The sequence below is a fragment of the Gopherus flavomarginatus genome, chromosome 12, assembly GCF_025201925.1.
Source record: "Gopherus flavomarginatus isolate rGopFla2 chromosome 12, rGopFla2.mat.asm, whole genome shotgun sequence".
Taxonomy (NCBI): Eukaryota; Metazoa; Chordata; order Testudines; family Testudinidae; genus Gopherus; species Gopherus flavomarginatus.
The window spans coordinates 7327565-7343202 of NC_066628.1; the positions used below are offsets into that span (position 1 = coordinate 7327565).

Below are 15638 nucleotides of genomic sequence, written 5' to 3' on the forward strand. Positions count from 1 at the left end.
ATACTCCAGACAGACGATACATGTCACTTCCTCCTGGAGACTTTCCACAGGGTTCTCTGCGGCCATGGCTCCCTCTGGGCAGTGGAACAGGGACAGTTTCACCTTCCTGATGTCAGGAATGTAGGGGCAGGTTAGTGATGGGGATGTTGTACCAGCACTGATGGTGAAAAAAACCTAAATAAAAACAAAAATCAAAAGCCTTGCCCCCCAACTGCCCCAGCCAGGGCCCCCACAATGTACCCCACACTGCCAGAGCCAAACTCTCATGCCTCCACCCCACTCTGTCCCAGTCAGGGTCACATGCACCCCCAACACCCCAGCCCAAGCCCTCCACCACCCATGCCAGTGCCCTCTCCTCATTCTGCATTCAAATACCTCCCCCCATACACTCAGGGGTCCCCCTCAGGCAACACCTCTGTGCTCTCCAGAAACCCCCACAGCCAATATCCCCCTTGCTTCTCTCAGCCCCAGTCCACATACCACCACCAGTCCAATGTGCCCACCAGGACCCCCCCCCACCAAAACCAAGAGAAAGACAGAACAACACAACGAGCAGAACTTTTAATATTTTTTTAAAAGCGGGGGGCAGGGGGAGGCAACCTGAGGTACCGCCCGTGCACACCCAGAGCAGACCCCCAGAAGACCTTACCCCCGGCTGGTGCACCCCAGATGACCACAGACTGACCAAAAATTAGTACAGGACAGTGCTAATTCTAATCCACCCCCAACCAACCCCACAAAGCCAACCCCCCTACCATCCCCATCCCAGCCAGGCCAATCCCCCACAACTCCCTCAAACCCTGCTGCAGCCTTTGCCAGCCCCCGCCTCCCCAACACAGCCTGGGTTTTCCCCTCCCAGCAGCTGCTCCCCAGCAGTCCAGTCCCCCCATTGGTGCGCTGCAACTGCCAGGTAAACAGCGCAAGGGCAGGTAAATCGATGCTGCGCCACTACAGCTACTGCTATTCCCCCTCCAAACCACAACCCCCCCAACCAACAACCCCCTGCAGTGAGCCAGGCGCATCCACGTAGGGGTGGGGGGAGTGCAGGCGTGGGGCAGCCAGCAGCCCTCCCCCGACCCCCCATCTAAGAACAACTCAAGGTCCCTGCACCCGAGCCAGGCGCCCACAGCAACCACGTGGAGCCGCAGGAGGAGCGAGAAAAGGGACCGGCAACAGGCAGGTCACCCCGAAAGCGAAACCAAAAAATCGCACAGGTGCAGTAACGAGCCTTTAAAGCTTTTTTTAAAGCCGATTGGGTAACCGGGAACCAATCACGCTCTCGGGAGGGAAATTAAAAACCAACCAACAAACAAAAGCAGAAGCCCCGCCCCCAGGGGCAGCCCCAGAACGAGCGACATTCGCTGCAGGAGAGAAGCCGAGCGAGGTCGCCGGGCTCTGCCTTGGCAGCTCCTGCAGCAGCCGCCGGGTGTTTCCCTTCCTGGGACTGACTCGGCTGCTGCTGAGCGGGGAGGAGCCCCCGGGGAACATTGCAGCCTGCAGGCGTGTGTGTGACATGTGCCCCAGGGCCCTGTGGCTGGGGGGTATCCCACTATGGAGATGCTGGGGTGACCAGATATCCCATTTTCTAGGGGCAGTCCCGATTTTTGGGTCTTTTTCTTATATAGGATCCTATTACCCCACCTCCCCCAACCCCCATCCTGATTTTTCACACTTGCTGTCTGGTCACCCTAGGTGATGCCCTTGAAGGAGCAGAGTGTGTGTGTGTCTGAGGAGAGAGACCCAGTATTCACTGATATATTAAAGCTATGTCACTGCCAGTTTTCAGCATTTTTTCCTGATATTTATTGAGTTAAATGTTCACAATTGCACAAAACTCTGGGTTTCGCATTTCCTCCCAATTGTTCTCCATTTCAGTTTTCACAGTTGCGGGAAATTATGAGGGGATACATCAATAGTGAGTCGGACCCCAATGATTTAATGTCAGTAGATTAAAAAAGCTGAAGCTTTATAACCATGAAAACACAGATGGTTGCATCACCTGTCAAAAGATGCAGAGTCACTGTCCTTCAACCAAACTCAGATAAGTTCTCAAGCAGCCTTGCTCTTACTTTGCTTATCTCCAATTATCATTTATTATCAATTGAAATATTTTATTCATTGGTCTGTGTGTAGACAGCAAAAACCAGGGTTGCCAACATTTATGAATAAAAGCTCATTCTTCCAAGCCTTGTGATAATAAACTCTCAGGCTAAAAGCTTGGTTAAGTTGGAATCAGTGTTTTCAAGACACAATTCTTGTTTACACTACTGCTGCTTTGGCTCAGTGGAAAGGAGCTGCAGCATCACCAACTTTATGATTTTATCATGAGTTTTACAATATTTGGTGTGTTTGATGAAACCCCAGCTCCTGGAAGCATGTGAGAAGGTGAGACTCTGGGCTTTTGTTTTCTAAACAAAGGACGTATCTAGCTCTCGTTGTTGCAGAAAAAAACATAAAAATTTCTCCCCAGTGCAGTCAGGGCTCAAGCATAATTTTTTTGGGCCCAGTACAAACTTGTAACTCAGGCCTCCTCCCACACATGGTAATGGGGGTTGCAGGCTGGGCTGGGCCGCCAGGGTCTCCGGGCCTTGGTAAAATGTACCCTTCTCTCCACCCTCTCCCCCAATATGGGGGCCCTGAGTGCAGTCTAAAGCTCTGAGAAACCAAAAGGCAAATAAAATAATACTAATATTTACTATTTATTATTCTTAAATCTCATGATTTTGGGGGCTGGCCTGATTTCAGATTTTGAAATGCCTGGGGTTGGCAGCGCTGTGCCAGTGAGAATTCAGACCATAAATCTCTCTCAGTTACCCAAGGGAATCCCCCTAAATGAGTGTCATCGTTGATCTAACACAGCACAGTGAACAGAAAGGGGAAACGGACACAGAGCTGGGCTGTGGGCCCCAAGCAGGACATGAGCAGAGTCCCCCAGGCCTGCAAACAGCAATTCCGGGCCCCTGGGCAGAACATATAATGGGCCCCCACTGGTGCCCACATGCACAAGCTGCGCCCAGGTAGACTCCGTCTGCCTGACATTTGTGTGGTGCTGCGCCTGTGCTAGGCTGCACTCAGGGCCCCCACTCAACTGCGCTGCTGGGCGCGCTCTTCCGCCATGGCCACGGCTTCCACGTGCCCACCCGCCTGCCTTCACTCCTGCCACTAGTACCACCCCACGTGCCACAGGTGCTGACTTTTGGTTGTGCCGGTGGATGCCCCATCCCGGCTCCTCCTCCTTCCCCGAGGCCAAGCCACCACTTCACCCCACTCCACTGCTTCCTGCCCCTGCTCTTCCCCCTCCCCCAATTCCCCTCCCCTGACAGCCTCCTCCTACCCACTGCTCACTCCTTTCTGCCCCCTCCTGCCTTAAGGGTGAGATGTGTATGTCTGGGGGGGCTCAGTCTGGCCCCAGAACTGACAATTCAGCATATTTATACACTTCTTTCATACTCCAGTTATTGAATGCGTGTCTATCACTGGTATCACAGCAATGTCATTATTAAAATAGCAATGAACTACAGCATTACATTATCATGAATTACAGTGTATTAAAATCATTACAGTGAGCTATAAGCTATCTTCAGTAACACCCCAGTCTCTGTGCTTAACCCCTGCTTAGGGCTTGTTTGGGAGCTGAGGGCCACTGACGGCTGCGGGAAGAAGGTGGATGGGAGACACAAGCAGTGGGGAGTTTTTCCCCTCTCCCTTCCTATCGCTCTCCCTGCCTCTTTCCCTTGCTCTTGTGTCTTTTCTAAGTCCTTGCTCCCCTTCCTGATGTTTCCCCCTTCTTGCTTCCCACCCATGTCCATTTTCTCATATCTCTCTGCTCCCCATCTCCTAGTGGCTCTGTCTAGTGCCCGCTCCCACCCACCCACTCAAAGCAGAGGAGGAGGTTCCCCCTTCTTGAGTAGGAAGGGTGGCCCAGTGGTTAAGACACAGCCCTGGGGCTCAGGTGTGCTGCGTTTGGTTCTCTGCTCTGCCACTGACTCCCTGCTTAGTCTTGGCAAAGTCACTTCACCTCTGTGTACCCTAGATCCCACCTGCCACATGGGGCTAATGCTGACTCCCTTCATAGCTGTGTGGTGATGGGGGAAATGGAGATACCAAGGTGAGCAGATATGGGCTGAATTTCTCCACAGCCTGAGAGTAAGAGCTAGCTCTGTGCAGGGGGCATGGGAAGGAGAGGCACTCAGCTGTTGGGGCTTCAGCCCCACATCTTTTTGCCCCCTACTCCACCCTACATGGTTCCTGCCAGAGTCCAGGGCTTCTCCTACCCACCCTGCCCAACCCCCCGCCCAGCTACCACAGTCCAGGGCTGCTTCTCCCCACCCCTGGCTGATGCGGCTCCTGCCAGGGATGAGGACTTTTCCCTCCCCTAATGTGCCACTGCACCCATCCAGCACGTGTACCTACAAGCCCTGCAGCCTGCTGGGGCGATTTCAAAGGGCCTGGGGCTCCCAGCCACCACCATCACTACCAGGCACTGGCAGCTACCGTGACTGGAGGCCCCGGACGTCAGAGGGTGGGTTCCTGTTTGCAGATTGCTAAGCAGAGACAGACACCTTCTGCAGCCCAGATTTAGGCACCTATCCGTGAGAGGGGTGTGACTTAGGACACCCCTTCCCCCCTTGTCGGCATCTCCCATTGGCTAGCTTACTTGGCTCCCCACCTACTGAGGTGGCTTTTGTGAATCACATTGCAAGGTGCCTGTGTAGCCCTGGCATTGTCTAGGGAGTTTAGGCCCCTGACTCAGCTCTGAAGGTCACAGTGCTGCTGTTCCTGTGATTTTCTCGCTCCCTAAAAACTGCTCACTGTGACACTCAGCATTGCAACACCCGAGTCCCTGCATGGATCGCACCCTGTGCAACCAGTCACCTCTCCGCAGAGCACAGCTGAGCAATTCCTGATTGACACGGGTGTGCACAGGACAGAGGCAGAGTACAGGCTGGAGAGAGACACACCACATAGTAAAATCCAAACTCTCTTCCCAGAGGCTCAATATTCCTTGCAGCTGGGACAGGAAAGTGGAACAAAGAAGAATTGTTTGTAATGTTTCATTTACAGTAAGTTGCTGGAAAGTAGCAAAGTAAAAGGAGCTGAGAAGGAGCTTTAATAACCACAGCATAGCCAGGAGATCCCCAGTTACTGAGAACAGTTTTCTTAATGGCACTAAAATAGCACCAGTGGCCAGGGATTAATATAGGCAATTAACGAGTTACAGTCTCACTTTCAGTAACGTAATAAATCTCCTCGTCCCGCTCATGTTCCCTTTCCTTTCCTACTGTCCTTTTCTATTCATTATTGTTCTAGCCTCACTTCCCATCCCTCTTTATTTCCCTGTGTCTCGTTTCCCTGTCACAGAACATCCCCCTCGGCTGCTCTCTTCTCTCCCTGATCTTATCCCTTCCCCTTGAGCTGATCCTGGGCTGGAAACCCCAGTGAGATCTAAGGACACAGATGTGTACAAAATGCTCCTGGCTGCTGCTGCTGCTGCTTCTCCCCAACCCCCCAAACCCTGATTGATTCCTTCTGTTACCCTGCCACCTCCACCTCCGCCTGTCCCCTGCCCGGCTGTTAGTGCTACCCCCTGCCCAGCCCCTATCTCTGCCCCTCAGGGCCCCTCCTGCAGCTTCAGGGGTTCTTCCCTCTCCCATCCCTGGGGCTGCAGAGAGGGCGGGGGAGGTGCTTACAGGGGCCCTAGAGATGAGGAGCCAGAGGCTGGGTAGATGCGAGTCCTCCAAGGTCATAAAGACTGGGCTGTGCATGGCTAGAGAGACTGAATTCCTGTTCCCCTCTCTGCTGTGTGTCTCAGGGACACAGGCTGAGCCGGGTGTCCCGGCCCCACCCAGAACCAGGGTCGGATTCTCCCCCCAGGGACGGAGCCCGGCGGGAAAGTGAAGATCGGGGCCTCGTCACCAGCATCGATAAATGTCACCTGCCCCCGGTCACAGTCCAGACAAACCCGGATCCTGCTGGGGACCCGTCTCAGGGGCAGGGGGGTCACAGGGGATGTGAGAGACTGGAACTGACCCCCCCAGCACCACCCCACAGCCCAGATCCCCCTGTCAGGGCTACGGCTGATCCCTCCCTTCCTCCTCACAGACTCTCTGGCCACCCCCACAGCCCAGTATTGCCCGGCCCCCACCTCCACCTCCCAGCAATGTCTCCCCGAGGTGAATCCCTCACAGCCCAGCACACAGAGCTCAGTGTCAAATCTCTCAGGGTTGCTGAGTAGTCGCAGCCATGTGTGTTGCCATCTCACACTTTTTTGATCGCCCGACAGGATGAGTTCGCGATGAGCTGTGTCTGGATCCAGAGTCACATTCACTGGAGAGAGAATCAGAGCGTTAGGGGCAGGGCTCAGCTCTGGGGGAGCCTGGGACCATTTCTCACGCTCCCCAGGAGCCTCCTTCTGGCTAGGACAGGCCTGGATCCCAGGGAGCTGCCTCTGTCCTGGACACCTGAGACTGAGCAGAGACGTCACTGTGGCTCTGCAGTCTTTGTAATGGGTCCCACTTGATTAGTTTCTCATTTATCACAGAGGCTTCAGCTCCCACATCCCGCTGCTGGTGCTGCCCCATTCCCAGCAGCACAGACACAGCCAGGAAGGCGTCAGAAGCTTTTATTGAGCGAGCAGAAGTGGCAGGTTCCAGCTTTAAACCCCAGAGGGAAGCTCCCACCCCTAAGGCAGCCTCCACTCCCAGGCCAGGGAACAGAGAAGAAGGTGCAGCAATGGGGAATAGCCACTTAAGACCAGAGAGTAGGAGGCGGCATTGGGTGAGATAGAACCAACCACAGCCCAGAGAGAGGGGAGGAGCTGCCAGCATCAGAGGAAGAGCATCTCCTCAATCCAGGAAGCAGGGAACAGCTCCAATGGGAGAGGGAGGATGTTGGAGAAGAGCGATGGGGAGACCCCCTGCACCGGGGTGAAGCAGAGGGATGTGGCAGAGAGCTCTCTTTGGGAAACTCAGTTAAGAGTGTTTCTGTTCATCAGCGTGGGCATGAACTCAGCACGAAGGCTGGTGTCAGGACTGTTTTTGTGTCCCCACCCATTCCATGGCCCTGACTGAGGCCCTGCCTGCTTCCAGGCTGGAAGACTTGCCCACTATGGAGAGGCCCTGATACTCCATATGCCCTGGAAATGGGTCTGGGGGGCTCTGAGAGTAGCTGCTGGCCCATGTCTCCACTCCTTGGGGTGCACCACCTAGGCAGGTGGAGGATCCAGGGCTCCCCAGTGCAGTCCCTGGATGGTGTCCCGATTCAGGGAAAGAGGAGCAGGGGTGGGGCCACTGAGAGATGCCAGCACCAGGGAGAAATTGCTGCCATGGGCAGGGGCTGCTTTACACAGAGAAAGGCAATATCATATAAAGGCAATCTTCCCCTGCAGACTCACCCTGTCTGTATGCTCCAAATGATTCTCCCCTTTTTCTCTCCAGTTCAGACGGCAGAGTGTCTTGGGGGAGAAAGGAGAAGAGAGGTGAGATTTCAGACTTTCATATTCATAAGAGCATCCCCACTCTGAAACTGTTTTATAATTATGGCAGAGAAACAGACAGAGAGGCCCAGAGACGCACTCAGGTATTTAATATAAAAAGGTCTGAAACCTATTTCCCCTCTCAATCAGGCATCTCTCAGCAATGGAGCCAGCAGCCTTACAGCCTCATAACTATCCCAGGACACACAGTCTGTAAGAGATTTACTTTTCCCTCCTCATCTCCCCCTCTCTTCAGACTCCAGTTGGTTTGTCTCATTCATTTACTGCCTTTTGTCGTAACCTAGACCCAGAGTCTGCAAAGACTTTGGCATAAAAGTAACTTTACCCACTGTGGTCCCTTTGACACTAACGGGATGCTGAGACTTTCCTAAATCCTGGCTCTAATTGTGAGCTGTTGGGTCTGTTTACTCAACGTCTCTACAGAGAGCAGCACGACGGGGCCCCATCCTCCATAGGCAGAAATAGAAATAATAGTAAAATTATTTCATCAAGGTGGAAATTGAGGTGAGGGAGGGTTGGCTCAATTCCCCCCTGTACCGGGAAAAGGAGAGAGGGGAGGGGCCATTTCTGACTCTGCTGTTCAGTGGCTGCAGAGGCCGGTGCCGACCTTGGCACAGGCAGAGGAAGTTCTGAAGCCAGCCAGAGTTACATCCCTAGGACACTGGCCCCCGTGTGTTTTAGCCACTGTGCAGAGTGTCTGAGGCCCAGCTGTACATGGCCCATGGCCCTCTATCCCTCGTCCACCCTCTCTCTTCCACTCAACCTCACCCCATTCCTAGCCCTCTCAGGAACACGCCTTGTGCCTGCAACTGCTGAGGAGGAGGCACCAGAGACCCCTGTGCTGGAGGAATCCCTGATCATGGGGGAGGGGCTTTCTCCTTCCCTAAAGCCCATTTGGCCCAAACTAGCTGCAAACGGGACCAGAGCTCAGTGATTGGCTGGATCCGCCTTTGAGAAATGTGCCTCATGGCTGGTGATGGGGCAGTAGACGGGGAGGGCTCTAAGCTATAGAGAAATCTTTGCCACGTGTCTGGCTGCTGGGTCTTGCCAAAATGCTTGGTATTCAACTGACCACCATATCTGGGATGGGAAAGGGATTTCCCCCCAAGTCGGATTGATGAGAGCCTGGGGATTTTTTTCCTTCCTTCCTCTGCAATGTGCAGCACGAGTCAGTTGAAGTTTTAAACTAGAGTGAATGGTGTATTCTCTGTACTTGTGTAGTGGGGCAGTTACCCACCTCCTGGGATAAAAGGAGGTAAAAGGTGAAAAGCAGCTGAGGTCAGCTGACCGGGGAGGCAGCCACAGCTGGGGCCACACCCAATTAGGCCACAGCTGGCCCTGATCAAAGGGCTGGGAGCTAGGCAGGCAAGAGTCTCACTGCAGTGCTGCTTGGGAGCAGAGCACAGGGTACCTTACACAGAGCAGGGCTGGGGTGGGGCAGGCAGAGCTGGGGAGCTCTGGCCTGGCAAGTCCCCAGGCTGAAGCCTTGTTAAGGGCCAGGAATGGTACTAGGGCTAGAAAGGCAGTAGGTCCAACCCCTTTGCTAATGATGAGTGGACATTGTGGACTGCAGGCTGCCCCAGAGAAAGTGGGCTAGATGACTGGCTGAGGCAAGGTGCATATAGAGGGTTGGGACTCCCCTGGGAGAGGAGACCCAGACTGTGGGGTTAGTGCTGTGGGGAGAACCCCAAGGTAAGGAGCAACTAGGGTCCAGGAGGGACATGGAGGGGCCTGAGGCAGGAGAGACATTGGCCAGCAGTGGGTGTTCTGGAGCTGGAAAGCTAATTCCCAGACTGACCAGCAGGAGATGCCGCACTGCTGAGTGCTCAACCTGTTACACTTGAAGTTTTAAAATCATGATTTAAGGACTTCAGTATCTTGGCCGGAGGTTAGGGGTCAATTGCAGGAGTGGGTGGGTGAGATTCTGTGGCCTGCAATGTGCAGGTGGTCAGACTGGATGATCAAGATGGTCTCTTCTGGCCCTAAAGAAAGAAATGGCTCAAAGACTTTAACAGCATCATCTAAGTGTAAACCAATTGATCAGCACCATTCTCTTCTCAGAGGCTCATCCCAATTTCCATTCTTAGATCCCTTCTAGGTACCTTTGAACTTCCCCAGAATCTCCAATAGCACAATCCTTTTCTGGGAGAAACCTCTGACTCCCTCTTCCAGTTCAGGAGAAATCTCCTCTGGCTGCTGGAACTTCCCCTTCTCACACCTGGAGAGAAACAATTTCAGGTGATTTATATTTCACTGTGTGACTCATTATAAGTTCTGGCTAGTGAGTCGCTGCTCTAATGGGCCTGGAGTTAGAATTCCTCAACTTCTCCCAGCCTCAGAGCAGATGCAACACAACCTATGGCCAAGCAGCCTTCCCTTCAAAGGTCTGGAGAGATCAGCTCTGGGGACAAAAGGCTAATTGAGTCTCCATGGCCAATTCGCTCCTTGCCCTTCCTGCTCTGAGAGTCAGGAGGTTCCCAGGTGAAGTCCTGTAGAAATCTGCCTCTAGGAACTAGACTGAGACACCAACTCCCTCCTTCCCAGTTCATTCCACACAGGTCTCCAAACAGCCCTCAGATGGGGAAAGACTCTTGAAAACTACTGCCCTGTGCTGAATAGTGACCAGTACCCAGCAGTGACAGGCCATATTCCATCCCCACAATCCTGAGGCAGCCGGCCCCCAGGGAGGTGAAATCTCTGGGAACTACTTGAGGTCAGTCTTTCCCACTGACTGGAGAATTCCAGAGTCTTCTGTAAAAGAGTTAGCACCCCAGGATGAAGTTGATCAGAGAGATTTGTATCCAACATGTGATCTGCCCACACATTTTGCTGTAGAGCCCTGGGGAGATGCGGTGCTACCCTCATCATCAAGCTCTTTCCCAGCATTGTGGAGTGCGAGGGAGCCACGTACCTGCTCAAGGTGGTTCTGACATCCTAGAGGAGAGAGAGACAAAAGAATTTCAGTCCCCTCTGACACACACATACAGGGGATTCCAGGGAAGGGATTTAGGAAGTATGGGGGAAGAGACCCTGCCCTGGCCCCAGGGCCATTGATTCTCTGAGCTAATGGGGCTTTTCCATCTTTCATATCCCTGTGTCTCTGCTAAGAATAATACTCACTCAGATGCCAGCAATGCACACGCCGAGTTACACTGAGATCTTCGACTGCTGGACTCCAGTGCTTATGATTCAGCAGCCCGCTCCCCTCTCTGTGGGGGTTTGGCATGTTTCTAATGATGGGTGCCGGTTTCCAATTGTCCCTGCGGCTGCTCAACCCCATGCTCCACCCCTACTCCAAACCTTTCCCCAGTGCCACACCCCAGCCCAACTCTTCCCACTCCCACTCAACCCCCACCCTGTCTCTTCCTCACCTCCTCTTGTGAGCTGCCATAAATAGAAAGAAAAGAGTAACATAAAATACCTCCCTGCAGCTGTACTGAATCGCTTTACCTGTAAGAGGTTAAGAAGCTCAAATAACATGGTTGGCTCCTGACCAGAAGGACCAATAAGGAAAGAAGCTACTTTCAAATCTGGTGTGTTGGGGGAGGTTTTGTTTGGGCTCTGTTTGTTTGTTCCCTCGCCTGATGGCGAGATAGACCAAGCAGGTACAACATCTCCTGAAAACCTACCTGAAATGATCCATCTAAGATTATAAAAATTCTAACTAAGGCAAGGAAATGCATTAGGTTATTTCTTGTTTTAGCTTGTGAATTGTCCCTATGCTAAGAGGTAGTTTTATTCCTGTTTTTGTAACTGTGAAGCTGAGTCCAGAGGGGAATCCTCTGTGTTTGAAATCTTTTTATTACCCAGTAAAGTTACCTTCTATCCTGATTTTGCAGGTGTGATTCTTGTACTTTTTTCTTTATAATAAAGTACTTCTTTAAAGAACCTGATTGATTTTAGTGTCCTAAAGATAAAGGTCTGGTCTGTACTTACATTAAAGGTAATTGGTTGGTATATTATTCTCAAGCCTCCCCAGGAACGGGGGTGAAGGCGCTTGGGGGAATATTTTGGGGGGATAGGGATTCCAAGTGACCCATCTCTGAATTTTTGTTTAAATCACTTGGTGGTGGCAGCAATACCGTCCAAGGACAAGGAAAGGAATTTGTGCCTTGGGGCAGTTTTTAACCTAAGCTGATGGAATCTAAGATGAGGGGGTCTTTCATGTTGGTCCCCACATCTGTACCCCAGAGTTCAAAGTGGGGAGGGAATCCTAACATGAGCACACTCCTTCCCCGCTCCTCCCTCTCCCTCCCAGCATCTCCTGCACACAGTGGAACAGCTGATTGTAGCAGGCAGATGGTGCTGGAAATAGGGGGAGGAGTTGATCGGCAGGGCTGAGAGTGGGTGGCACTGACAGGGAGAGCTGGCTGTCTGGACCACCCACCTATGTTTCTCATTCAGTCTCACCTGCAGGAATTCACTTGCTGGCTTCTGACACTTCCCCTCCATCTCACTGATCAGCTCACTCAGATGGGAAATCTGCTTGGAGAGTTTACTGACATTTTCATTCTGGATCCTCACAATCTCCTCGTCCAGCTTCTCCAGCTGGGCCAGCAGGAGTCGCTCTTGTTCCTCCAGGAACTGCTGCAGTTGCTGAAATTCAGACACAATCTTCTGCCTCTCGGTTTGTGTTTGTTTCTGTATGAAATAGGGCAAGGGCTGGTCAGGGACATGGATGGAGCCCGGGGTTCTTTCATGGAGAGCTGAGTGTGCAGGAGGGTGATTTTCTTTGAAAATCCTCAAATTTCTGACATTAGACTCTACCTTGTGGGTACTAGGCAGGGGATTCTCTCACACCTTCTCTTTTGGCCCCTCTATCCCTCTGAAAGGGGTGTTTCTCTGTCAGTTATGGTCAGCATCTTCTGTTATTTATGGTCTGTGCAAATTCAGACCCAGAGCAGCAGGAGGCAAGACTCAGTACTACACTGACAGAGATGCCAGGGGCGTTAAAAGAAACAAATGTTTTAAAAATGCACAAAATGTCTAGACACAGTGGACAAGCACTTCATGGAGATATTTATGTGAATTCAGACAAGCCACAAGGGCTACTCATCAACTGTAATGGAAGCTTAGGGCTTGTCTACACATGAATCAAACCCAGAAATCCATGGTCATGGAAAAACACACACAAGCCCATGTTCACCTAGGCCACACAGGAGTCTGCCTCCAATCAGACCTCCCACTGCCAGTCCCTTCTGGTTCATAACAACAGGCACCTACCAGATATTCTTGGCAGTTCCCCTCTCCAGTCGCTTTCAATCCCAGCAGCTTTTCTCTCTCTTCCCTCAGAGTTTTCAAATGGGCCTGGATTCTTTCCTGAAGAAACAGAAATGATTTGGGAAGTTTCATCTGGATAGTTGAGAGGTGCTTGGAAGTGGGTGTTTTTACACCCCAAACCCAAGATGACTGTGGTTCTAATCACTTTGTGACATCAGGACCACCAAGGAGATGGTGCAAAGAGCGGGAATGTGCTAATAAAGTGTGCGGATGACACAAAGCTGGGGGGTATTGCTAACACGGAGAAGGACAGGGATACTATTCTGAAAGATCTGAACCACCTTGTAAACTGGAGTAATAGAAATAGGATGAAATACAATAGTGAGAAGTGCAAGGTCATGCATTTAGGAATTAATAATAAGAATTTTGGATATACGTTGGGGGCGCATCAGTTGGAAGCGACGGAGGAGGAGAAGGACCTTGGGGTACTGGTTGATAGCAGGATGACTATGAGTCGCCAATGTGATACGGCTGTTAAAAAAGCAAATGCGATTTTGGGATGCATCAGGCGGGGTATTTCCTGCAAGGATAAGGATGTGTTAGTACCGTTATATAAGACGTTGGTGAGACCCCATCTGGAATACTGTGTGCAGTTCTGGTGTCCCATGTTCAAGAAGGATGAATTCAAACTGGAACAGGTTCAGAGACGGGCTACAAGGATGATCCGAGGAATGGAAAAAACTGCCTTATGAAAGGAGACTCAAAGAGCTTGGCTTGTTTAGCCTGGCCAAAAGAAGGCTGAGGGGGGGATATGCTCGCTCTATATAAATATATCAAGGGGGTTAACGTTAGGGAGGGAGAGGAATTATTTAAGTTTAGTACTAATGTAGGCACGAGGACGAATGGGTATAAACTGGATATTAGGAAGTTTAGACTTGAAATTAGACGAAGGTTTCTGACCATTAGGGGAGTGAAGTTCTGGAATAGCCTTCCGAGGGAAGTAGTAGGGGCAAAAGACTTTCCTGGCTTTAAGACAAAGCTTGATAAGTATATGGAGGGGATGTTATGATAGGATCGTTAATTTGGGCAATTGATCTTGAATTACCACCAGACAGGTCTGCTCAATGGTCTGCGGGGAGATGTTGGATGGGATGGGTACTGAGTTGCTGCGGAGAATTCCTTCTTGGGTGCTGGCTGGTGACTCTTGCCCACATGCTCAGGGTTTAGCTGATCGCCATATTTGGGGTCGGGAAGGAATTTTCCTCCAGGGCGGATTGGCAGGTGCCCTGGAGGTTTTTCGCCTTCCCCCGCAGCGTGGGGCACGGGTCGCTTGCTGGTGGTTTCTCTGCAGCTTGAGGTCTTCAAACCATTTTTGAGGATTTCAATAACTCGGTCCTGGGATAAGGGTTGTTATAAAATTGGATGGGTGGGGTTCTGTGGCCTGCCTTGTGCAGGAGGTCAGACTAGATGATCAGATTGGTCCCTTCTGACCTATGAGTCTATGAGTCTATGAGATGAAACCTCATTTATGGAAACTAGGAGCGTGTCACCTTCAGACTCGTTACCAGCTCTGGTTCAGTGTTTTTAGGAATTAGCAAGAGATCTTAATTATACCCAAGCTTTACTGGTATTTGTGAACTGATTAATGGTACAGAGCATAAGAGGGCACTGGAGTCACATGGGGGTGAATCAATAAACCTGTTTTTTGAAAGTTTAACAAACCAATTGATACAAATGTCAGAAGCCACCAGGATTTAAATATGGGCTGGGATTTCAGCCCTGAAGCCCTGGGGCTGCACTGGTTGGGCAGAGCTGGTCTAAGCACCAGGGCAAAACTCGTGAGACATTAGGAGGCCATTCGTCTGGTTTGAAGGTGCACAGTCCAGTTTTGTGGAGCACTATCCCTGTCCGGTAGACATCAAGCACTGGACGTGGCTTTGTCTGGTGCAAAAGGGAGAGGAGGAGACTGAGGCTGCAGGAGGACACCCGTGAGAGTGGGGGCGGGGCTGGGGTGTCACCTTCATGCAGAATGATGCAGGCGGGTGGCACGCTGGAAAAAATGGTGGTGGGGTAAAGACAGGGTGACTGATACTGGTGAGGACGGGCCCATGCAGGCAGGCTTGGGTATATCTGATGTTCTGGTGATGCCTCAGTGACCACTCTAATTAGACATGATGCAGATTTGTATAAAGGACGGGTTGGGATTTGCCCCAGTGCTGTCCTAACCCCTTTCCTTGGCAATGCCCCCTGGGCAGATATCCCACAATCCCATTCCCTGGTAAAGATCCTGGAAGCAGTGCATTCTGGGAGATTTCAAAAGGCTGCCTGGTGGGACTAATGAAACCACGCTGACTGGTCCTTGCCCACGTACACAACAGAACAGGTCAGACTGGCACCGGTCAGCTTCAGCCTGGGGTTAGTTTTGCCACAATCCAGTGTAATCCCAGTGGTACTTGGCATGGACCTGACCTGTCTGGAGCCCTTTTGTGTGCAGACTGAAGGTGCTTGGGGTCCCACACAGCGTTTAGCCCAGTGATCTCCTCTAGTGCAGGCCGGCAGCATCTGAGTTTAATTGCTCATGGAGCAACACATGAGTTCAGAATCCCATTGAGAAACCTCCTCTCCCTGGCGGGCCTGGGACCTTTATCAAGGCGTCTCTCCCTCCTAACGGACACAATTCATCACTGGGTGGGGCTGACGCTAAGATGGCAGCATGGCAAAGTGGTTCACATCTTGGACTGGGTCTGGGGAGATCTCGGTTCTATGCTAAGTTCTCTCACTGACACACTCGGTGACTATGTGCAACTCGCTGCCCAGCTTTGTGCCTCAGTTTCCCTTCCCACCTTTTCTCTAGCTAGACCAGTGGTAACCTATCAGTCAATTGCAATCAACTAGTTGATCCTGGAGTTTCTGCCAGTCGATC

General features: G+C 51.7%; 1 protein-coding gene across 14 annotated transcripts in view; it reads right to left on the reverse strand.

Annotated features, from left to right (window-relative positions):
* LOC127033295 (zinc finger protein RFP-like) overlaps window positions 1–15638 on the reverse strand; it is a 59335-nt gene that overhangs the window by 24919 nt on the left and 18778 nt on the right. For 2 of the 14 annotated variants that reach the window (XM_050921246.1, XM_050921259.1), the window contains one exon: window positions 5551–6145. The exons of 3 other annotated variants lie outside the window; for them this stretch is intronic. In XM_050921246.1, the coding sequence (XP_050777203.1) occupies window positions 5768–6145 (378 nt within the window). In that variant the 3' untranslated portion in view covers window positions 5551–5767. 9 more of the 14 variants (XM_050921249.1, XM_050921250.1, XM_050921261.1 and 6 more) reach the window with 9 other exon arrangements.